The following is a 24,498-nucleotide window of genomic DNA, read 5'->3' as shown; positions in this document are numbered from 1 at the left end:
ATGTAGGGTATAAACCGGGTGGCCGGAGCCGTGTGTGGTGGCCGGAGCCGTGGGGAGAAAATATGGAGAGTGGAGAGGGAGAGAGAGCTTCGGGTCTTTTTCTCGGGTATAAGGAATAGGTTTAGATGTACCTTGAATGATGAATGAGGTCGTCTATTTATAGGAGCCTCGGGGCTAGGGTTTCGCAGGAATCGAGTTGGGCCTGATAATATCTGAATTAAATAGACATTATCTCTTAAGAAGATAATATCTGATTTAAATGATATTATCTTCTCTTTATTGTGATAATATCTTAATTAATGATATTATCTCTTTAAATAAAGATAATATCGTATTAATTAAGATATTTATCCCAATTAATTAATCAGCCAGATAAACTGATTTAATTAATTAATTAAAGAGATAATTTTCTTTTCCACGTGGCGTGCCCTGATTGGAGACGAAAATATATGCTCCCACAATATTTACAGTCACAATTCGACTTCGGAAGAACAGAATGTTAAATAAATAAAAAAACAGTATGTATTGTATTCCTCAAATATTCTTTTCCCTCCTCACAATGCTATGCTTTGTATATGAATTCAAAAGGGCAAAAAAGTTAATCAATGAACAAAATAGAACAAGTCATCCTCAGTTATGCTGTTGAATCCATTTTGGTCACTCTCTCCATCAGACTACTCATTATAATGGAAAATGCATCCTGAAACTTCTCAAGCTTGGCAGTTGAATCTCCATATACCAAACCAGGTAGCAATTCATACACAATATACCTCCTCATATCATCCTTCTCCTTCTTAGAAATCTTCATCAGCATTTCCACCACATTCACCTTCACTTGCCTCACCTCTTCTTGGTCTACAAACACAGAGTATTTTTCATGATCCTCTGGTAGATGCCATGGATACTGGTAGTAAGCTGTAAACGGATCGAATAGCACAGGTATGCAACCCGAAATTAGAGAATCAAATAGGGATTTTCTAGTTGGGCTGTCCCCTGGAGGCTGCAAGCAGAATTCAGACTCCATGAAAAGCTCGATGACTGACTCTGGCTGGTCACATCCACCTGAACTACAATCAAGAAAGTGGCATTGGTTTCCATTGTCTGCTGATGAATTGCATTGTTTGATCAATATGGACCTTATGCTCTCAGCTGCACCAGGCCTTGCTGCCCCAGCAAAGCTCACTAACCTTTTTCGATATGAACTGATGATCTTCCATTGCCATGCCATGATATCATCATCTGAGTGTGGATGGAAGTATGTTGGATGTGGAATGCCAATGTCATTTGGCTGCCATGGTTGCCTCTCAATCAAAAGCTTTATTGGGTTTTCCATTTGGTCAATCTCCAACAGTCTAGTTCCCCATGAACCGTCCTTTCTCCTAAAATCCCATGAAACCTTCCCCAACACTACTACATGATCTTTACCTGAATTCTTAGCCCATGGTTTTTGTTTCTCAAGCCAAGCTATGAGCTCCAAACTCAAAGCATCTTTCACATCATTGGAAACATTCTTAAAATGCCATCTTAGAATATCCAAGCCACCATAAAATGGGACATAAAACAGTTTGGCTTCATTCTCATTGTAAATCCTGCAAGGATGCTTCAAAACCCTTTGATGGAATATTGGCTCCAATGAATACTGATGTGTCTGGTACCAACCATTTCCAAGCTTAGGAATTGGTTCTCCCAAGGCCTCATTTTTGAAGTACTTGCAGAAGTCCATCCATGGAACCATGTCTGTGCATTGACCTACCAAATCCTTATTAAACTTTGAGGGCAGATCATACACATATACACCCCTCCCTCCACACTCTGCTTGCTTGTTTTCTGATATCCATGATCTGTGCAGTCGAAGCTGTTCTTCGACTTCCTTCTTTGCATTTGCAATCTCCTCTTCTCTGTCTTTGTTCTCTCCATTCCTCATAAGTACTGGATCAGCCTCATCATGGACAACTTCAACAGTCTCTTTCATCACCATTTCACCATTGACAGTGGATTCAGGACTAATGGAACCATTGTCTTGGTACAAAGTAGGCGATAGCGAAAGATGGAGGTTCGAACGCTGGTTTGGAGTTTGGAGGTAAATGGAGCTATTATTGATTATAGGAATTGGGATTTCAAAATTGGGTTGGGTTTTACCAGCAGATAGGCAGTAATGATCGTTGAGCTTTCGCGACGACACACAAATGTGAACAATGTTGCCGGAGATAATGGTGGTGGAGGAAGACCAGAGGTAGATAAGAAAGAGAATGAGAAAAGCAGCCGGGATTCGATGGAGAAACTTGAACAGAACAATGACACAGTTGCAGACTTCTTTTGGGTCTGGTTTTCTGGTGAGTTTGGATTTTCTTTTGGACATGGAAATACTGGCCATTGTGGGAAAAGTGCTTGCTGTTTGTGCAGTGGTCTGCCTCTGATTTTAAGTTCAAGCAAGGGGAAGGTTTCATCATGTCCTAATTTGAACATGGAAGCACGTATAACAAAGGAAGCATCTGATTTGGGTGCACGTTTGAAGATGATTCTATACCTTAATACTATTAATATTCTTAGGCTGTGTTTCAACCATATTATATGATTTGATCATTCTATAATGGTTGTTGACATGCGCATTGAGTCTCCTCCACAAGACAAATAAAAAAAATAAAAAAATAGACCAATTATAACTTAAACCAATGATGCTTTGTATTTGACTTGCTTTCCTGATATATATTTGATGTTTTGTATTTGACTTTTTATTAAAAACAAAAATTAAGCTTTGCATTTGACTTGTAAATTGCAATAGTTGCACGAAATGTTTATGCCATGACTATCTCTGGTTAAATATGGAAAACTTAAATTTAAAAAAATAACTGTGTTGATGAAGAAGATTTCATTTATAATTTGATCAGTAAATTTGATCGCGTGAAGCAATTCTAGTTTTACTTGCATAATAAAAGAAAAATAAAAGAAAATGCAAGAATTTTCTTAAAAAGTTTATATTACTTAAGCAGGGCTGAAAAGGCCAGATACAACTTGACTTATTCATGTTCCCACATATCTCACTAGTGGCCCTAGACAGGAAGCAAGAAACAGCAAGCAGAACAACAACAATGTCAACAAAGATCAAGTTCATGGTTCGGCACTTCTTAAAGTCAGTAAATAATGATCCCCGCAGCAAGAAACATTGAGCCTTAATTTACAACATACTGTCGGTTCTAGAAGGCAGTCTGCGGAAGAAGTTGATTGGTGCGGATGGTAGTCTATGGCGAAATCTTGGATGCCTCATCATAAAGAAGCCTACCAATGCTGCCACTACCTGGAATGGTGTCACATACATCACCAAGGCAGCTATGAGGCACAATGTCACGAAAAGGGCTGAAGCACGCGGATCACGCCAGCTCAACAGTGCCTGAAACCGCTCCCCTTGGGTAGCTATATCACCAACTACAGTCTGAATTCTACCAGCTACGCTCCTTAGGCGATCATACCTCATTCTCACCAGCTCCGGATTCCTGCTTGTTGGAAATGTGTCAAATTCCTCATCAAGCTCATCAGGGTGCACTAGCTCGGCTTGTGAGATCTTTGTGTTCATGTGAGGAGGATATCTAGGCCTGTAGCGGAAGTTCCATATCCCTATCAGAAACATGTAAAGAAAAGCTGTGGGCAGAATTAGTTCTGGGAAGCAAACAAGCATAAGGAAGAGAACATGGACAAGCACTGTGGTTATAGGATTCTTCCACATGCATATATCAGTAAACCATTTTCCAACAGCAAATACTCCTGAGAAAACTGTCATAAGCCTGAAGAAATTTGCTTTGCTCCTTCTCATGCTCCAAAGATGTGAGTCCACGTCAGACATGTATTCCACCACTTCCTTCCTAAGTGGTGGCTCAGCTCGGCCTAACCTTGCTGCAACTATGTTCACAGCCTGGTGACGTAACATGTCAAGCTGGATAACATTGAAGGGCCTTACATAGTGCATCTTTGGCAGTAGTGGCTTTGAGTATACGTAAAGCATGTTTACAAAAGACGTGCATGAAAATCGAATTGCCAAATGCAACTCCCCCATCTTCTTAACACCAGTAGGGTGAAGAACCAACAAGGGATATGAGTGAGTATATATACGGCCTGTTTCAAGTGTTGAGATACGAATTCGAACCTTCCCAATCTTCAGGTCTTTACCATGAGAATCCTTGTCCCCAAGCTGGCTGTTGTCAAATACTCCTACAGTAAGAACTGTAGCAGGATCAAAGACTTCCCAAGTGTACTGTTCATTGTATTTTGGACTCAGGTTGTCAACAAGGGTCCTTGTCCTGACCCATTTATGACCATACTTTGCCACACAATATGTATCTGATGTGCCCCTTCCATCACGTGTTTTCATGGGGTGAAGCCCCACCGCATTCAAGATTCCAAGTTCTAAAACCCCGATGGATGGCCTCCATAGCTGCTTTGCTGTGGGGCGTAAATCACTACTATAATGAGTAGACTCATCAAGAACATGATATCCTCCATCAAGACAAACTCGAAGATGAAGGCGGCTTGAGAACTTTTCCTTTTTCAACTGATCTATATCCACAACAACTGGCTTTTCTAGATTAAACCATCGGGAATGGATCATACGGTCATCAGCACGCCTATCTACAGAGTTAAGCGGTAATATGACCCTCCCAATGATTTCATCTTTTCCAGGGCCAACACGATCCTCAACTGAAATGACAAGATGATCTTCAAAGGGTTCTGAAGCAACAAACAAAAGGTCTTCATTCCAAAGGGGGTTTAGATTCCGAGCCTGGAGTGTCTTTGTTTTCAAAACCTGGTTTCCAAGCTGTACCTTGACATATGCATCTGGGAAACGATTCTTCTCTGCTGCAAAAAGGTCTTGTGCCTCAATAACATTGACACGCACATACCACAACCTTGGTGCATGGTAGACCTTCGAACGTATCACTGTGGAGGCAGCTGGTGTGCTATCAGCAGGAGTAGCTGCATCAGAATGCCAGGCATCAGAAAAGGCTTCGTCTGCTTGGGTGCCAATCCAGACTGCAAGCATAAGTTCACTCTTAATCTTCTCTCCTTTCTTGTCCTCAAGCCGGTACCACTCTGGAGCCAGAGGACTATCTGGTGGAACTCTAAGTGGCACCTCATTGATGTCAAATCTTACTAGCCCAACAAAGTCATCTTTAATTAGATCCTTGTCCTTAATCACAACTTCTAACACAGACGCTTGCATTCGATCCTTTGAGAACGCAAAAACCTGATTCCATACTGGATTTTGTTGCTTCTCAAAGTGCTTTGTAATTCCTCTATAGTTTCCAATTCTCACCTCAACAAATGGATCAAGACTCCCAGTAACATCCATGGCAGGAAGCTCACGAGCCTTAACAACCCTTACATAGAGAAAATACATGCGTTCTACTAGATCATAGGTGCTTGCAGTCTTGTCTCCGTGAATAACACGGCCACCAACAACTCTTCCGCCTCCAAGGTAAGGGCTTGTCTCTTTTAATGCAAAATCAACAGGCTGTGATGATGAAGCAGAGTGCATGTGAACGAGCCTTGCAGGCTGTGGTTGTTCAGATTTCATTTGATCAGCTTCATACTTGGGTACATAGTGGGAATCTGGTGCAGCAGAAGCATGATGCTGGTGTTGTTGATCATGACCTGGATGAGGAAGATGATGAAAGGTGTGTCTCATCTCAACCTTCTCCTTTCGAAAAGAGTTCATAATAGGATTTGAATCTCCTTGAGCCTGTTCATGATCCGAATTTGCTAGAGATTCAACAGCAGGAATTGGGGTGGAGGACCTAATTGATGGGTCATCAGTAACATAAACCTTTAAGCCAAGCTCTCCTCTTACACGAGAAAAGATGCCACGCTTTTCCAAAGGGTAATGCAAGACAACAGCATCAGAATAAGGAACAAATGAATTCCCTGTGAGGCTTATCTTTCCAAGGAAGGACCTGGAGTAGGTAGCTTTGACATTATTGTAGACATAGGCCTCAAGTGTAAGATAGTGGAGGTTGGAAGGATCCGATATGTTGAAGTAGAAGCTCTCATTCCAAACAGGGTTGAGATCCTTTTCTTTAAGAGTGCTACGGAACCTCTGACCGTCAAAGTAAAGCTCCACAAAGGCACTGGACGAACCTTGCCCATCCTTAGGCAAAAGGTTGTGAGCGCTAACTACGTCTACCCCGAGCTTAAGGTTGTTCATAGTAATTGCAGAAATGGAAAAGAACTACAAGTACCTGCAGAGAAGGGAATAATTAAAGTGAGATACTGATGTATATGTGTAATCGAAAGCAGTGAAATGTAACAGAGATGAACAACTAAGCTGAAACTTGATAGAGAAAATTTAAGCAAGAGCATACTGACTACTGAGATCACATTAGTCAAGCTGGACATGCATCAAAATGCTTGTCAAAGAAAAGAAACCATTAGCTGAATATTTTGAACACCCACATACTGATTGATCAGCATTCAATATTACCAACTGCAACTAATTATTTTTTATAAAAAGAAAAGAAATAAAAACCATGGAACAGGATCCACAGAAAAAGCCATGGAACAAGACTGTGAACTATTAAATTTCTGGAACTAAAATGCTCACCTTGTCCAAGAGCAGAATCTATGGCCAAAAAATAACACCCTAATATACAGTCTAGAAGATCTTCTTTTAACTTCTTCTGCATATTTTACTGGACTAAATTTTTTTAATTATTAGTGGAAAATTTAAATTCTAAAGATTCAAGCCAATCTCCAAATTCTTTATGGGCCAAAAACATCTACTAACTTGAAAAATACAAAAAGTGACACTTAAAACTAAACAAACCATTTGGGTTAGATTGGGAAAGCAAACAAGTCAGCAACTTTTTAGCATAAGCATGTGCAAGATTCAAGCCAATCTACAAATTACATAAAGTTGAGCACATAAAAAAGCAACACCTCGTGAGATCCTAAAAGGCCGCTTAACACACATGAGCTTTTCACTGAATATTCACCATTTAAAAGTCACAAAAATACAAAAAACCATAACTGGGATTTGGGTGCTGCAAGATCTGTTTGGTGTGCAAGAAAATGAAGTAATATATAACATTATAATATAAGTTGGAAAATAAAATACTTGTGAAAGTGAGGTGCATGGTTCAACTATTTTCCTTCCCTAGGGAAAACTCAAAAAATTTCTACACTAGATAAGAAAGAAAACCCAAAAAAAAACAAAGAATGACAGAAATTCATCACTAAGTTGTCCAAGTCTTCAACTTCTCATCACAAAAACAAGATAGAAAACTGAAATGCAGGTCAAATCTATGACTTAATTTTTCATGCATACATACAACTTACGAGTAACAAAATTTTCGTCTGTGAAGTTCTCATGGGCAATTAAAGTTTATGAAACTTTGACAGACCAAATGAAAAATTCATAACAAAGAAGAAGAGGCAAGCAGAGAGCTGCAGAAGAGCAAAAGGCAGAATTTAACAAAGCTAGTAGCTTGCCAATCTAAAATGCTTACATATAATTACCTCCTTTGAAGCTAAAAGCTGCAGCTTCAGATTTTGGCCATTTACAAGCTGTGTGGTGGTAGAGGACTGACAGAACAAGGAAGAGGATGACAATGCAGCTAAAGAATTGGGTTGTTGAGTTTATGGTTTGAGAGACTTGAGACTTGTGGGGGGAGAGAGAGAGAGAGAGAGAGAGAGAGAGAGAGAGAGTTAAAAGCAAAGTGGCATTGCTTAACAGTGTTTATGGTGGCGAGATAAGAAGCTATGGTTGCTCCTTGGCTTTCACTTTTTCAGTTTCTCTCTCTTTTCTGAAATATCACTTCTCCCTTGTCCTTATTTTTATCACTCTCTCGGTTTGCTCAGTTTGGTTTTCTCTTTTTTCTAAAGGGAATGCATAAGATGCGACCCATCTCATTTTCTTGACGTGAGCACATTGGTGTTGGCTACGAAACGGTTACTTTTCTCATTCGCATAATGCCCATTCATCTTACACTCAAGCAATTAAACAAGCAATTGCTTATCTCTACTAAATTGAAATTAAAACTCCTCCTTCCATTACTCTCAACATTTATTAGCTAATGTATTTGTTTCTCATTCTTCATATATTACCCTAAGCTTTGGAAAATACTCAAATGTGAACGTTTATTTGTCGAATAATGTCATTAACTAATTTACTTGTTATAATAAAATGAATTAATTGTAACACCACCCGACAGTGTAACGATTACTTAGCTAAAGAGAAAATCACTACGAGCGTCAGTCCAGCAGCTAAGTTAGTAAAAGCTCTGACTTCCATGCATTGAATATGTCCTCTCTCTGCGTGGCGTGAAGACTGCGCATACCACTTAATATTCCACAACCACTACCTCACCACCACCACCATGCTCCATCATTTTAAATTACATTTAAATTTATTTCACACACTGCTGAGAAAATTAAATAAATTAAATCAAATGAAAAAATTTAAATAAAAATGAATTATCTCGATCTGTCCACGTGTCAACTGCCCATACTGTCAGTTCTTCGCACATCGAGGCTCATGTTCTTGAATCTGGCACGGTGTCGTTTTGAGGACCAGCGTATGTGGGGTCAACTTGGGCTTCTCTAATCCTGCCCACCACAAAAGGGGCCCGTCCCGGCCCATTTTAGCCGGACTTAATCCGAAATACCCGAAACCCAAACTATAAATAGAAAAACCAGATGAGCTCTTTTACTTTCTGGAACGAAGAACCAGATAAGCTCAGACACAAAACGTCAGAAGCTACACGGTCACTGATACTGATAGCATCACCATATTTACCAGCAAGAGTGAAGAAGAGAAAGGAGAGAGATATAGAATTTCACCCAGAATCAGCACAGAAAGTACAGAATGAAGCTGAAAGTATACGTTGATCGAATGTCACAACCGTCACGTGCAATTTTAATCTTCCTCAAGTAATTTCCTTTCTCTCTTCTTTGTCAAAATTCACTGTCTAATTGTTTGTTTGGTAATTATATTGATGAATTTGTCAGTTTTTTTCTGTAATTTGAAACTGGGTTGTTGTAAAGTTGTGTCTTTTTCTCATCTAGTTTGTTGAAATGTCTGTTTTTTTTTTGTTTGCTTGTTTTTATAACAGGGCAAATGGAATAGAGTTCGAGGAGGTGAAAATAGACATAGCCAAACGTCAACACAAATCTCCTGAATTCAAAAGTATGCCTTTTTTTTTTATGTAGTTTCTATTGAATTGGGTTTAATAATTGGTGGTTAGTTTTTCCAAAGTTCATTTACTAATAATAAATTGGTTAGAAAACATATTTGGGTAATTGGGTTATGTCACATGTTGGTGGATAGTTGCAAATTCTGAGACTCAATTGTGTGGAACTGAATTATTCATATTGGATGATAACCATGCAAGAGGGTATAAGGCATGGGAAGGCTACTTTGTAGTTTCCCATTGCCACTTTGATGAAAAAGGGAAAAACAAGTGAGTTGTAGGAAATACATGATTTGCTAATCAGCACAATTGAATCACTTCAGAAGAACCCTATAAAAAAAATCACATAAGAAGAGTCGTTAATTAATCGGGTTTAATTAGTGAGTTTAGAAACAATATGTAGTAAATTTTTTATGATGACTGGTGTCCTAGCATAGTGGTAAAGTATCTAGTCATCTACTCTACTGAAACTGAAAAGAAAAATAAATAAAAAACAGAGAAGGCATTTATGTTGGATGAGCGGGATGATATCTCCTCAATGACTGTTGGTTTTTTGTTTTTGGATATGACTTGTAGAAATAAACCCTATGGGACAAGTTCCTGCTATTTCTGATGGGAGATTTAATCTGTTTGAAAGGTAATTTAGTTATATCTGTGTTTCGATACTCTAATAACTATCATAAGTTTTTTCTATTTAATTAATTAAGTAATTAATTAATTAATTTCTTTCGGCAGTCATGCAATTCTTACCTATCTTGCTTGTGCATTTCCTGGAGTAGCAGATTCTTGGTAAGTCCTGTTGCTTCTTTGCGCAGTTATTTCTTTTGACATAAAGGCTTAGGGATTGTATTGAATACCCAACTTGAACAAACAATGACATGGGTTTGGTTGGGTAGTTTGAACAAACAAGTTGGCCTCATGACTGAACATTCAGATTATCTCTGAATATCCAAAGAAAAGGAATTACAAATGAAAAAATTCAAATTTTTGGTTATTCTTTCTTCTATGTAGAACAGACTTGTAACTATTTCCACAAAAGTAAGCAATGCAAGCTTGGCAATATGATTTCTTCAGTTACTTGATATGTTAGAAGAACAGATGAAGTTAATGGACTACATGAGAAGGAAAACAGCAACGTCATCAACTAAGACGTGTGTGCCCAAAACTTTGTTGGTCATGATAATAAGGACCTACATACACATATTATATATTATTTTCCATGTAAATTTGGTTATCATGGTATCTGCTTTAATGCAGCTTCAATTTTAAATTGTTAATATTCTCAAATAGCTTCTCATTTTTTATCTTCAATTTTAAAACTAAGTTTTTCTTTTCATGCGTTCAGGTATCCTTCTGATCTTTTTGCGAGAGCTAAAATCAACTCAGTGTTGGATTGGCATCACTCTAACTTACGCCGTGGCTCAGGTCTCAATACTTGTCTCCCAAATTATGCTCCAAATGTTTTAGTCTTAGGTTGCATTTGGTCATGCTTTTGTTCTTCCTTGCATTGAGCTGGAATAAATCTTATTTATGATTTCATAAAATACTTTCTAGACAAATTATACCTTGAAGAACCTATGTACAATAAATTCAAAAGAAGTTTGTAGGAATGACTAGTGATAAATAACTGGCTAGATTCAGGCCCCAGAAGGGAAGAAATGGCTCAATTCTCTAGTCACTGTCAGTGGCATTCAGTTCTCATTTTTTAATGGATCTGCACAATAAGTGGGAAAAATTAGTCTCGTAATATCTGCCTTTGGTTACTGGTTACTTGTGTAGCAGTGAGTACCTATACCTCATTAAGTTACCCAGTTTAGTCTGTATTTTTCAATTTGCAGGTGCATATGCCTTCTGCCAATTCAAATCTCATTAAACATAATTTGTAGTTATTAAATCCTTTTGTATTATATCACATGCATCCTTTCTGTTGCAGCCATAGATATGGGGTCACACTGCTTCATATTCCATTATTGCAATGGCTATTGAATTTTTATATGCATACATCTGTTTGCTGTAGTGAGCATTATACCTTTGACACAATATGATTTCTGGTTATTCTTTGTTGTGATGTCACTCTTATCGCAAGAGACACATTGGAACTGTAAAGTACTTCATGTGTTTTTCTCTTCCCTTATTTATTCTTTTTTGATGCTTCTGTTTCAGCGACATTTGTTCTTCATACTGTACTAGCACCTGTGTTTGGACTTCCATCAAATCCACAAGCAGCTGCTGAAGCTGAGACACTTTTATCGTCCTCTTTGTCAACAATAGAATCCATTTGGCTCAAGGGAAATGGAAAATTTTTGCTGGGTGGCTTCCGACCATCCATAGCAGATCTCAGCTTGGTTTGTGAAATCATGCAACTTGAGGTATAGAGATGTGTCATTCAATGTTTAATAATGTTACTTTTCTATGGGTTATCAGTTTCATTCAAAAAAATTGGAGGGGTGGGGGTCGGAGAGGACTTTCTTCAACTTGTCAAGTAAACAAAACTCTACTCATGGAATAAGTAAAAGATGACATGTTGAGATATGAAGCTCTATTTACGACAAAATAAAAAGAGATATGAAGCTCTATTCTTGGATAGACCAGCAGGTTAAGGTTTGGCAAATTGAAAACTTTTCCTCGATGTCATTTCTTTCCTTCTGTTTTTTTTTTAGGTTTCTTTTCATGATGGTTTATTTGAAGAGTGGTAAACACGTCTCTTGGTGGGTTAAGTATTTGTGGAGTGGTTATAGTGCGTCTTGATGTATTCTAAGTGTGCTAACTATACTGTTGTCTATTTCAGTTTTTATCTTAGTGCTTGATGTTTTCTGACATCACAGGAAGAATGTGATTTAACTTAGGTAAACTGGTTATCCGAAATAAGATAATCAGTGCCATACCAACTTCATAAATTTCATGGGGAAACATTCAACTTTACAAGTTTGAAAAAACACCACTCCATTTATTCATCTTGTGATTGTATGTTAGATCAGCTAGAAACTATATGTTTCCCTGGATAAATCCCTCTATAATTTTCTTCTGGAGTTTTACATTGCTTGTGGTATGTGATCTCTTGCTCCAGTCTTTTGTTGTAATAAAAGATTGTAAATTAGAAAATAAAAACCTTTATTTGTGGAAGACAACATGTAATCTCATAATATAACTTATTGTGTTTAGCTTTTGGAGGAGAAGGATCGCAGTCGTATACTTGATCCGCACACGAAAGTTCTACAGTGGATTGAAAATACTAAAAATGCAACAAGACCTCACTTCTACGAAGTACATGATGTCCTCTTCAGAGCCAAAACAAGATTCCAGGAGCAGCGGTTGAAGAGGGCAAGCAATAAGACTGATTCCAGCGATAGGTCGAAATTGCCTTCAAAGATGTGATGTGAGAATCCATATATGTGATTTTAAAAAATGCTGTGAGAATAATTGACTTTTCATGTGGAACATTGAGCCTGGCTGCAACTGGAAATGTCAATTTATATTTGACATTTACAATGTTTTACTTCACTATCTAGTCAATACATGGGACATGTTACTTTCTTAAATTTCTACTCGAGCAGATGTTGAGCTGCACCACTCTCTTCCTCTTCCCCTCTCTGGCTAGCAATTGATGTGGCAAAAGTAGCATCTTCCTCACTATAGGGTATGTTATGTATGAGTTGATGTTAATGCAGTAACAGTTCATCAAAGATTAAGGCCTGCATTCGTGAATCTTTCTCTGCAAGCAAAATTTCATTCATCTTCAGATCAACATAATATACATGGGAAGTAAACAATCGTCACTCTATGTACACCTTTTCTTCATCAATCAACTAGCTTGTCCAACTTTCTAGACAAACCCAACTCCATGAATATGCACAACTGATTTGAAACCCCTATTATCGTTCGATCCGTACTTCTTGTATCTCAAGGACATCCAACTTCTTGGGTCTCTTGTAGTTCTTCAACAACAGAGAGCAGCAAACAACACTAACAGAGGAGGCTGCCATTGCAGCTCCTGCAATCCATGGTGGTAATCTAAACCTGGTGGATGGAAACAGGGTGCCTGCCGCTATTGGGATTCCGAGCACATTGTAACCCAATGCCCATATGTAGTTCAACCGAATACGAGAAAAGGTTTTCCGGGAAAGGTCAATGGCTGTTATCACATCTTCCAAGTTGCTCTTCATAAGCACAATGTCAGCTGCCTCAATAGCAATATCTGTGCCAGCACCAATTGCCATTCCTACATCTGCTGCCACAAGTGCCGGTGAGTCGTTGATTCCATCTCCTACCATTGCCACAATGTAGCCTGAAGCCTTTGAATAAAAAAGATGAAGCTTATTGTATTAGAATGACTAAGAATTTTTTTTCTCAAGAAAATCAAGTTTTGAAAGTTCAGTTCAAACAATGATATAATTATAAGAGCTGCTGCATTTAGCTTTAAAACTAAATGCGGTAGTATAATCGAAGACTGAAAATACATGACATACCTGCAAATCCTTCACTTTCTGAGCTTTTTGTTCAGGTCTGGCTTCTGCAATCACAGTTTCAATTTCAGTTTCCTTGGCAATGGAATTCGCTGTACCCCAATTGTCACCTGTAACCATGATACTTCTAACTCCCATAGACTTGAGTATGGAAACCACTTCCCGAGCACCGGGTTTCAGTGGATCAGATATGGCTACAATTCCTGCCATTTCCCTGTCTATAGCTATAAGTATCCCAGTTTGAGCCAAAGCTTCAGCTTCTGCAAGTGTTTCTTCAGCCTCCACTGCTATGGAAATGTTAGAATCCAACATTAAGCTCTTGTTCCCTATGAGTATTTCCTTCTCCCGAACAACTGCCTTTACTCCTTGGCCAGTAATGGATGCAAAGTTTCGTGCTTCCGGCCAGGATGGATTCTCTTCACCTCCTCTGAATTTCTTGGCATGCTCAACAATAGCTTTGGCTAGTGGGTGCTCACTGTTCACCTTATATATTTACACAAAATTAACTATGAATGAACATAAAATCTTAAAGCAACTTTAAATAGCATAGGCTTTTCTTCTGTTCAGAACTTAGGTCTTCTTAAACATTAAAAAGTGATGGTGAAATGTCTACCTCAGTTGCAACAACAAGTTCATAGAATTCATGAGGTAGCATATTGTTCAAGAGTTTTGTGTTAACAACCACTGGCTTCCCAACTGTGAGAGTCCCTGTCTTGTCAAAGACTATGCAGTTCACCTATAATATTCATATTACAGATCCATGAGAATCTAAAGCTAAGAGGCTAATGTGCAGTCTTGAAAGATAAATGAATTAGATTTATGACTTACTGGCTGCATTCTCTAATTTAATGACTAACTAATTAGAATTGAAAAAATATTTGCATTTTCTCCATAGTAGAAAAGTGCAAGATGAATATCCCTTGCCAACCTTATGCGCACTCTCTAATGCTTGCCCCCCTTTGATCAGTATACCTTGAGATGCACCAACTCCGGTACCAACCATAACAGCAGTAGGAGTTGCTAGGCCTAAAGCACAAGGGCAAGCTATGACCATGACCGAGATCCCAAACTGAAGAGCAAGCTCAAAACTATCGATCGAAGATGGGATCCAAGAATGTGGGTAGCTATGGAACTTCCCTGCCAAAAACCAGGCAAGCCAAGTCGAGAATGAAAGTATGATAACCTGCAAAACTTAAGCCATTTGTTAACAAAGACATGCACAAATATAATGCAAATTAAAACACTTTTAAAAATTATTTGAGAAGTATGATATGACTGACATTCATGTCAAATTGGTTACCATTGGCACAAAGTATTTGGAAATGCGATCAGCAAACTTCTGTACAGGAGCCTTGGCCATTTGTGCAGACTCAACAAGTCGAACAATCTGCGAAAGAGCACTCTCTGATCCAACCCTTGTTGCCTTGACATGTAACACTCCATTCTCATTAACAGTGCCTCCAATGACTGCATCACCCTTCTTTTTCGCCACCGGCCGTGCTTCTCCTGTTATCATGCTTTCATTCACATGACTCTGCCCCCACATAACAGAACCATCACAAGCAACTTTGGCACCAGGAATGATTTTAATCACATCATTCTTTTGTATCAACCTACTATCAATTTCTTGTTCATTTACCACATTTCCTTCCTCATCCAAAGTCAGCAATGTTGCTGTCTCAGGTGCCAAGTCCATAAGCTTGGCAATGGCCTCAGATGTCTTTCCTTTAGCCAAAACCTCTAGATACTTGCCTAGCAAGATAAATGTAATAAGCATTGAGCTAGTCTCAAAGAAATCTGTACCCTTGAAATCTTTAGAGTTTGCAGCTCTTAAAACTATGTACACTGAATAGAAGTAGGCTGCATTGGTTCCCAAGGCGATCAAAACATCCATATTAGCAGAACCATGGCGCAACGCTTTGTAGGATCCAATGTAGAACCTCCTGCCTATGATGAACTGCACTGGAGTGGACAGCTCCCACCTTAGAATCTGACCAACATTCAACTTATTCACAATTTTAACATCAAGCACCTTTTTAACTCCAGGGACATACATCAATACCATGGAGGTTAAAAACACAGGAATTGTAAAAAACAAGCTCCACAAAAAGAATTTATAATACTGCTTGATTTCCTCCTTTCTGTGAGTGTCTCTTCCTTCTTCAGGGTATATCATTGCTTTAAAATGCGCCGAGCCTGATGACTCGATGACTTCAATGAAAGTTCTTGGTCCTACAATATCTGCTTTATAAGAAATTGAAATTTTGTTGAGTTCAGGAAATGTCTCTATGTTTTGAATTCCAGGAAGTGCTTCAAGGGATTTTGCTATTGCTCTAATGCTCTGCTCAGTCTTTATGCCATCAACTTTGAGCTCAATCTTGCTTATGTCTTCCCCTAGACTAATAAGTGTGGCTTCAAAACCGGTGTTTTCTACTGTTTCCAATAGCTGATTGTAGCTTACAATCTTTGGATCATAATGAACTTGTGCTTCTTCAGTTGCTAAGGCCACTTGAGCTCTTTGTACACCATGAATTGCTTGCAGGGCTGATTCAATAGTGGAGGAGCAAGAGGTGCAAGTCATTCCACTTATGCTTATTCTGCATACTTGTCTAGATTTGTCACTTGTCTCCTCTTTGATCAATTTGGCTTCAAATCCAACATCTTCAATAGTCTCACATATTTTCTCCTCCTATATGAATTGTAGTAATTGTTTTTATCATTATTATATGAATGTTGGTGAATGTGTGATCATCTGCACCAAATTTATTGAGTAGTAGACTGCAAGTTTTAAAGTCCTTATTGCAATTGAGAGAGAACCAAGAACCTAACAAAAGATAATATCTGTACCTACGTCTTACCTCTATCACATAATGTTGATGTGTAATCTCTCTCTCTCTCTCTCTCTCTAAAAATTTCTCAAATTTTATTCAATTTATTGTATGAAGTTCACTAGCACCCAAAAAAAAAAAAAAAAAAACCCAGCATAGAGTTAATTTTGCCGGGCAAGATTTTTCTATGAGAAAGATCATTTTTCTTGTAGTACATGTTGATAAATGTAAAAAAGTATAACATATTTGCTTAGTTGCTTACCAAGGGAAATGATTAAACCAAACCGGTCACTAGATAGATTTGTTTAATTCGGATATGCTATTAGTTTTAGGTTTAAACTAAACCTATTTGAATTATTACGTTACATTTCGAGGGTTAAAATGAAGGAAACCAGACCATGCACACACTCTTAATTTAAAGAAAATTACCTTATACAAACTAAAATGGGTTTAGGATGCCCTAATGCGAAGATTGATTATTATTAGTTGTACGTAACACATCAACATCAACAGTCTATTTTGCTATACACATGACATATATTATAACCTCTAGATTAGACTTTAGAATACAACCGATAATCTAAACTATAATGGGAGGAGGTTTCTCACACATACACACTATCAAGATAGTATGGGAGCTCGAACTTGGGGATCATTGGTCTGCAAGTCAAGGCCTTATATATTAACAAATAAACTTTGTTGATCATAATTAACTTATAGTAGATGATGTTCTAATAAAATGCAAAACGTCAGATTAGATTTTAATGTTATATTATCAACAAATAAGACTTTTATAATTAGAGTTCATGTCCAACAAAATTGTATAAAGGTAACAATAAAATAAGAAAAGCTATTGGTTAAAATGTTCAAATAATCCAAAAATTGTCCTTTCTGAAGGAAAAAAAAAATGCAAAACACAACTATTTCAATTTAAAGGGACAAATACATAAACCAATAGTCTATTAAAATGAAAATAATTAAAAAAAGAAGAAAAAAGAATCCATATTGGAATATTCAACAAGATTTATCTATAAATAATGATAAAATAAAAAATAAAAAAGTACTATTGATCGAGAGGTTAGTCCTCCTTAATATATATATATATATATATATATATATATATAAAGCCAGGTTAATTATTTATCAAATTTTTCATTGCTTTCAAATCAAGATAATTCTCAACAAGATTTATCTATAAATAATGATAAAATAAAAAATAAAAAAGTACTATTGATCGAGAGGTTAGTCCTTCTTAATATATATAAAGCCAGGTTAATTATTTATCAAATTATTCATTGCTTTCAAATCAAGATAATTCTGGTCAAAAAAGGGAATAAAGGGAAAAGTAAATAAAAGTAGCTTTTGATGGTGGATTCCCCCTCCCCTCCATGGCACCCAGATCAAATCCCAGAAGGGTTTCTTTCCTCCAATGTAACCAAAAATACATGATTGATTTTGGAAGCTCCGGGCTGGCTGGGGGCTTTTGCTGGTTGCCATGCCAAGGTGTAATGTTTAAGTATTATTTTTGTTCTATTTAAATAAAGAGGATTTTAAAGTTTCTCACCACATTAATTGTTCACTGCTTGATGTGAACTCCAATAGCATCCAATAATAATAATAATGTACCCAAAACTTAGTCTCTGGGGACAAAGTTTGGGTTCATTATTGTTTCAATAGTATCCAATAATTTCTTGTCTTTGAAGATTACTTATCCAATAATTAATTTGGCTTTACGTTGATTAAAACGTAGCAACTGGCCTTTCAGTTGATTAAAAGAGCAGGAAAGAAAATCATGAGAAAACTTAACACGTACTTTTCGAGAAGTAAAACAAATATTTATGTTGTTTTAAGTTAAGATCAACTTAATTAATCGTTTACACTCGGACCTGCTGATAAGAGAACATAAGGAAAAGAAAGAACAATTGAAAAGAAATTTCCAAGACAACAACTTACAGTTACGAAGCTTGGATAGTAGAGAACATGGGCTGTATTGTTCAGTACATCCACGGCAGCCTCTCGTATGCCAGGAAGCCGCTTGACGGCCTTCTCAATCGACCCGGCGCAGGCGGAACATGTCATGCCAGCCACAGAGAACAAGGCCTTCACCTCAGACCCCTTCACATTCGTCGCTGCCTCCGGAGACGTGCCCTTCGGGTACTTGGGCATCGAAGGATAGTGTGGCTGAGGTGACATGTCACCCCAACGGTCATTGCAAAAGCAACCAATTGCAGCAAACTTGCCTGCAGCAGCCATGAATTTGAAGCCCTTTAAGCCTTTTAGTTGTGTTTGGTTATTATGCTTTTCTTTTCTGGGAAGTTGTCGTGGTATTTATAACTGGGGAAGGGGGGAGGAGGGGGCATGGATTGTGCACTCTGGTAAAGTAGGATATGGAATTTTAAATTCTTTTGGTTAGTGGAATTAATATGTGGGATTTGCGTATATGGAGAGGAAAAGTGAAAAATAAAAATAAAAATAGGTTTAGTGGCCAATGGGGTCCTACCAATGATTTGGGTTTAGAGTCTTTAGACTACCTTTTATGTTGCTTCTTCTGTAGAATTTATCACCCATCCTATATGGAACAGCCTCGATTATTTTGCTTGGCATTGCTGTTTTTTTTTTTTTTTTTTTTCTTTTTTATATAAGCGATGTTGGAAGAAGAAAAATTGAATTTAAAATCTTAAGTGCAAAGATAAATACTATTAATCACTTGAGTTATAAATTCTTTTCACTTGACATTCCTTTTCAAGTTTAAATAGGCATAGTTGCCCTGTCATCAAGGCAGCTTGTATTTCAGTTCATAATTATATCCATTAATATATGGAAAAAGTTTGACTCCTTAAGATTGAGGAAATAAACATATTATACTCATATTGTAAACTTGTGATTAAATTTCTAATCAATGCTTCGGAATCATAGTTTAACACGATAAAGGACGACATATATATATATCTTCTGACTATCTTTCTAAACTAGCCACCTTGCAATATTCAAATAAAGTCCACCTTACTAATGATCCTACGTTACGTTATATAAAACCTATTATTATTAGCTCAATAGTTCATTATTTCTTTTTTAATTTTATGGAAGCAATATGGGTAACAGGGAATTCAAACACGGAACTTGGGCTATCAAAATCGCTTGTTCTTTTGTCAGATAAGCTGATATATATATAGTTTATACTTAACTATCATTCCGAATCCACGACGAAGATAACTTCCATGCACCATTTTCATACCTTTTCTATTTTTATCTCTCGTGATACGATATGTGAGAAGAAAGAAAGAAAAAGACGGGATATGAAATCGATGTATATGGAAGTACAGTCGATGAGTTGTGTCTGATTCATCCTTTTCCTTCTCACTTCATCCTCACAAACCAAGTCAATTTTATCTGATTTATCCTTTGCTTTCTCGACGTACTATTACTATTTTTTAATCTCATGCGTGCGCGTGCTGTATAACACCAAAATAATTTGCTGTAATAAAGAGAATAAGAGGGAGAATTTGACTTATTGGGAGGAAGAAGAAGAAGAAGATGAGAAAAAAATTAATTAAAAAAAAAAGGACGTGTAATTTTTTTGATCTGTGTTTGTCACAGCTAGATACATGCTTTAGTAGACGATAATGTAATATATAAGCACTTGAGATCTTGTAATGGAGAATCTTCAGAAATGTTCCATTTAGAAGTTCGATATAGAAGCACTTTGTTCTTTTTCTCTTGTCAAATTATATGTAAGCACTTTGGGTCTTCGAATAATGTGCTGTTGCAAATATTGATGACATTATTGATTGCATTGGATCCCATTTAATTAGTATATATGATAAAAATAGTTTATATATTCTTATAAAATTTGATATCATCTACCTATGGCATGACCTATATATGATGGTTTTAGAGTTCTAGTTTTCGTCAACGGGGTCTACCCTGATGAAAAAGGGCATTGACTTGTGAACTAGTGGTCTCAAGTTCAAACTCTCATAACATCTTGATAGTATCTGTGTGAGAAACTTATTTTCTCGTCTAGTATGTTTATTGAGTTAATAAGAAAAATGTTTCTTAGAATTTAAACTTTGACGCCAGCAAATCGACAAAAAAAAGTAGTTGACATTAGCTTGTGATGATCTTAAAGAGACGGCTGGCCAAGCTCTTATTTAACAAGTTTCGTCACATCACATGGAAGCTCTTCCAAGTAAGCTAATCACAAATTGGCATCGACAATTATCAGCACCTTATCAAAAATTTATTAGTTAAATGATATGTGTTAACATGCTAGCATCGCATTTAATTTTCTAAGGCTTCGTATTACATTTGACGTGAATACTATTAATACTCGTGGCAAGAGGTTTATAACTTAAGTAGAAAAGAGCATCTAGCGAAGTTAATCAATACCTTTTGTATTAAAAAAAGATAATTATTGTGGAAAATAAAATAAAAGATTAGAAGAAATATAAAAAATATAATTTCTAGTTTTATAAAATAAAATAAAAAAATGTTATTATCGATCAACTAAGTTTTATTTAAATGACAATTCTCTTTTCAACGAAGGAAGAAGTCCAAAATTCAAATATCCATTCTCCCGTTACAGAAAAATGAAGGGCATCATTGGCATTTAACGCAATGTAATACTTCTTTGAATATATATATCACCATCTTATGATACTGAGAGTTTTCAGGTAAGTTTTCACAGAAGATTGTATGCATTATTTAAATCAATGATAGCCACTGATCAATCTCATTCATGGGCACAGAGGACAGCAGGGCAACTAGTAATAGTATTAAATCCCTGGTCCATGTCAAAAGCTTACAGGTGCTTAAAATCGATTTGCTTCTTCATTTGTCACTGCTTTGTTATTAGGTTTTACATGTATTTGCATTTTGATTATATGCTATTTTATCCATCAATCATGCACCTCAATTATTATAATTTATATCTCTTACTTCTCTCTTTTTTTTAGTTTTTTTTTTTTTAAGTGTGATTGGAACAGGGCAATTCGCATTTATAAGCCTTGAGTAATCCAAAATAACTGCACTACCAAAAAGCTTATGGTTGGGTGCTAACAAAATTTGGTTTCTGTCTTTATTTTAGCTTTTCTGTTTGTTTTCCCTGCTTTTTATCTTTTGGGTCGTCATGGTTTTCCTTGCTTTTCAAATTGGTCTTCTTGCAACGTGAACTTTCTTTTTCCAATGCTAAGTTTAAGCTTTGAGCCGTATGAGTGTTGGAAATTTTAACTAATTATTTTATGAAATCACTTAGATGAGTTCTTTAAGAGTACACGTGACTTGCATTATGCGAAGTGTGTATCCGCGTCAAAACTCATTCGGGATTGATATCCTTTCTAACATCACATAGCACTTATGTCTTAGGGATGAATGGAATATCATGGATATATACCTCAATAATTTGAGTGCTATATGTATAAGTCACACAATGAATTTGATGTAAGACAAAATATGGGTCAAGTTTTAAGAAAAAATAACTTGGTTCAAAATTGGCAATCACACATTGTAAGTTACTTGAATATCAATTATGAAGAATTTATTGTTGGAATGATTGGATTGTTCAAGCAAGTTTGAAATGAATATATATGGATTATGGCGAGGAAAAATATATAATTTTAATTTTAGAATAAGTTATCTATTAGGATTTTAATATTTTCTTGTTAGATAAATTTGGGCATATTCTGAAACCTTGAGTTTTCTATAATTATTTAAAATAAAATAAAATAAAAGCATTTATGACTCCCTAAACTAGGGGGTATGGATAAAGTTGGAGGTGAATTTCTATAGAGAGCTCCTAAAAGTTTATATTATTTTTAGCTAAATTTCAACTAAAAAACAGGGAACATGATTGTAGATGCTAAGGAAGTGATCGAATGAGGTAATCCGACTTCTATGATTGGAGATTTCGTGAATGAAGTTCAATGTGGTAGAAACAATCCTGACACGTACGTCATTGAAATACGATAAAAGAATAAATAGAAAAATAATTTAACCCTAAAGTGATAAAATGTAATTAACTATGAATTTAGAGAAAAGTCTCTAATTTTTTTTTTTAATAATATGAAGAAACTTAAAATAATACAACTCAAAATCCTAATTTCATAAAATTTTCTTTTGATGAGTAAAAGAAAAGATTGGCGTTAGAATCAACCCATTATTAAAGATTAAATTTTCTAGATGTAAAGAAAATAAAAGCATTTGGGGACATTTATCATAATAATAGTTTTGATGTAAGCAAGTGAGAACAATCCTTGTCAATTACCAAATAACTCTCTCCCAAAAAAATAAACAAAAACCAAATAATAAAGATGGCAACAACATCTAGGGTCATTAGATGAGAATATGAGTGCAAATAGACACCAGATTAGAAGTTGAACTAAACATGTAGAGCAATGAACAGGTGATAAACTTGAGACCTAACAGAAGCACATTTCCTTGCCGGAACACAAAAACATATTAGCCGTGCCATTTGCAGTGAGGTGGATTTGGTGGAAGAACAGGGGTGCAGAAAATAAAATTTACCCAAGTTCAACATTTTGGCACTACTGGTCAATAAGGACAGTAACGTCTGCAAAATATTAAAGAAGAAAAAACCTGAACTAAACAAAGGAAACCTAATATCCAATTAATCATTGATGTGAGTATAATTCCCAGCCTCTTGGGATGGCATATATACTTAACCCTAAATCCTGACATTTTCCTCAATCCAAAGAGACGATTTCTTGGCAAAAGTTTCGGTCCAGTATCGAGCAGTGCCAACAAAGGTCTGGTAGTCTATAAGATACTGCAATATCGACACAAGGAAACTAACTTAGAATGAGAGAAAATTTTGATTAATAAATACACAAAGGCATCATCAAGGCAAGACTAGCAGCAATCAGTTGTAAGTCTAATAGCTTTGCCTTTTGTATACTATTTTTACTTGGTTGTGTACGTGCAAAAATGTTTCGGTTTTGTACAGGAGGATTGCGGAATATTTCCAATATTCGTACACATTTTAGAGGTTTTGCAACATCTCGGGATATCCTCACTAGTTCTTTTGGAAAAATAAACAACATGGAGTACTCTATCAATGCACGTGAAGGCGAAGACTTATTGCCTCCTAATGAGTATCGCGGCTTATTAGCGAGCGAGCCTGTCTCATTATTGTAGTAGATAGCAACAACCATTTTATCCGACATGTGTTTTTTTGATTTTCCAATGGATTTACATCTTTCATTAATGGAAATTTTTTGATGTAGTGAGTAATAGCTCTGGTTGTTCGCTGTTCAAGAATTCTTGTTTAGGCAGTTCAAATTCACATTGTAGCTAGTTGGCAATTGGCAAACGTGTGGCGTATATTTTCAGTAGTGTGCAATTCAAAATATGTTCTTGAACAAAAGCTCATACATAAAGTTGACAGTGGACAGATATTGGTTCTATTGAACAGTCAACACTACGAGTGGACAGATATTTGTAGGACAACCCTAACAAGTTTATAGTTGTTCACTGTTCCAATTGTAAGACAAAGTGATTTTTCTTCGACCGTATTGAATGGTCAGTAAGAAGATGTTTACAGTATTAATTTCAGTGAGCTAATTGTGTATTTGCATAATTTTCATTTATATCCAATTCTTAAATCTAATTTTGTATTTATTTGCGCGAGTTTGGTTGAAAATTTTAATTTAATTTAGTGAGCTCATTGTGTTTTGCTTTACTTGAAAGAGAGAGAAAGTGGCAATGGTCGAGAAAGAGAAGGAGGAAGTGGCAGTGGTGCAGAGAGAGAGAGAGAGAGAGAGAGAGAGAGAGAGAGAGAGAGAGAGAGAGAGAGAGAGAGAGAGAGAGAGAGAGGCAAAGTGAGGCTGATTTGGATGATGGAGGGATGTAAAAGATGGCGGCAGTTGGCAACCCTAATTTTTTTTTTCTTCAACAATATATACATTGAGCACAGATGAATGGTTTGTGTGTATGTACAAAAGTCAAATAAAAAAAAACAATGGATGTTTTTAGATATATGCCATATACGTGCCCAAAAGTATTGGATTTAAGATA

The 24,498-nt window shown here is 36.5% G+C and overlaps 4 protein-coding genes and 1 long non-coding RNA gene across 7 annotated transcripts; 2 read left to right on the top strand and 3 right to left on the bottom strand.

The window, feature by feature from the left end:
* On the bottom strand, positions 607-2,831 carry LOC18777227 (xyloglucan-specific galacturonosyltransferase 1). The gene has a single exon (XM_020564574.1). The coding sequence runs from the start codon at positions 2,372-2,374 to the stop codon at positions 635-637; it is 1,740 nt and encodes a 579-aa protein (XP_020420163.1). The 5' UTR covers positions 2,375-2,831; the 3' UTR covers positions 607-634.
* On the bottom strand, positions 2,960-7,827 carry LOC18776361 (FT-interacting protein 1). Of its 2 annotated transcripts, none has more exons than XM_020564514.1 (2): positions 7,494-7,827; positions 2,960-6,227 (listed from the first exon to the last, which is right to left on the bottom strand). In XM_020564514.1, the coding sequence occupies exon 2, from the start codon at positions 6,191-6,193 to the stop codon at positions 3,176-3,178; it is 3,018 nt and encodes a 1,005-aa protein (XP_020420103.1). In that variant the 5' UTR covers positions 6,194-6,227; positions 7,494-7,827; the 3' UTR covers positions 2,960-3,175. The 2 variants fall into 2 exon arrangements, with proteins under 2 accessions (XP_020420103.1, XP_007210407.1); XM_007210345.2 differs by having other exon boundaries at positions 7,504-7,827.
* LOC109949279 lies at positions 6,793-24,244 on the top strand. Its single transcript, XR_002271850.1, has 3 exons — positions 6,793-6,989; positions 24,009-24,017; positions 24,226-24,244. It is a non-coding gene; the product is annotated as an uncharacterized LOC109949279 (long non-coding RNA).
* LOC18777216 (glutathione S-transferase T1) lies at positions 8,691-12,719 on the top strand. The gene is made up of 7 exons (XM_007209446.2): positions 8,691-8,916; positions 9,099-9,172; positions 9,753-9,813; positions 9,912-9,965; positions 10,522-10,601; positions 11,340-11,545; positions 12,339-12,719. The coding sequence occupies exons 1-7, from the start codon at positions 8,852-8,854 to the stop codon at positions 12,549-12,551; spliced, it is 753 nt and encodes a 250-aa protein (XP_007209508.1). The 5' UTR covers positions 8,691-8,851; the 3' UTR covers positions 12,552-12,719.
* Positions 12,836-19,336, bottom strand: LOC18777714 (probable copper-transporting ATPase HMA5). Of its 2 annotated transcripts, none has more exons than XM_007210334.2 (6): positions 18,421-19,326; positions 14,940-16,328; positions 14,568-14,822; positions 14,253-14,375; positions 13,643-14,122; positions 12,836-13,468 (listed from the first exon to the last, which is right to left on the bottom strand). In XM_007210334.2, exons 1-6 carry the CDS (start codon positions 18,718-18,720, stop codon positions 13,049-13,051), a joined length of 2,967 nt encoding a protein of 988 aa, XP_007210396.2. In that variant the 5' UTR covers positions 18,721-19,326; the 3' UTR covers positions 12,836-13,048. The 2 variants fall into 2 exon arrangements, with proteins under 2 accessions (XP_007210396.2, XP_020420104.1); XM_020564515.1 differs by having other exon boundaries at positions 13,349-13,461; positions 18,421-19,336.

This window comes from Prunus persica, chromosome G5 (genome assembly GCF_000346465.2).
Source record: "Prunus persica cultivar Lovell chromosome G5, Prunus_persica_NCBIv2, whole genome shotgun sequence".
In the NCBI taxonomy this organism is placed as follows: Eukaryota; Viridiplantae; Streptophyta; class Magnoliopsida; order Rosales; family Rosaceae; genus Prunus; species Prunus persica.
Note: the sequence above shows the minus strand (reverse complement) of the source record. Positions and strands in the feature narration are given on the sequence as shown.

Coding starts and splice junctions, on each gene's coding strand:
- LOC18776361 (XM_020564514.1), bottom strand. CDS start 6,193: ATGAACAACCTTAAGCTCGGGGTAGACGTAGTTAGCGCTCACAACCTT.
- LOC18777227 (XM_020564574.1), bottom strand. CDS start 2,374: ATGGCCAGTATTTCCATGTCCAAAAGAAAATCCAAACTCACCAGAAAA.
- LOC18777714 (XM_007210334.2), bottom strand. CDS start 18,720: ATGGCTGCTGCAGGCAAGTTTGCTGCAATTGGTTGCTTTTGCAATGAC. Junction 16,329..18,420: donor ACTATCCAAGCTTCGTAACT/GTAAGTTGTTGT, acceptor CAATTCATATAG/GAGGAGAAAATATGTGAGAC. Junction 13,469..13,642: donor AGAAAGTGAAGGATTTGCAG/GTATGTCATGTA, acceptor TTTTATTCAAAG/GCTTCAGGCTACATTGTGGC.
- LOC18777216 (XM_007209446.2), top strand. CDS start 8,852: ATGAAGCTGAAAGTATACGTTGATCGAATGTCACAACCGTCACGTGCA. Junction 9,173..9,752: donor CAAATCTCCTGAATTCAAAA/GTATGCCTTTTT, acceptor TATGACTTGTAG/AAATAAACCCTATGGGACAA. Junction 10,602..11,339: donor TAACTTACGCCGTGGCTCAG/GTCTCAATACTT, acceptor CTTCTGTTTCAG/CGACATTTGTTCTTCATACT.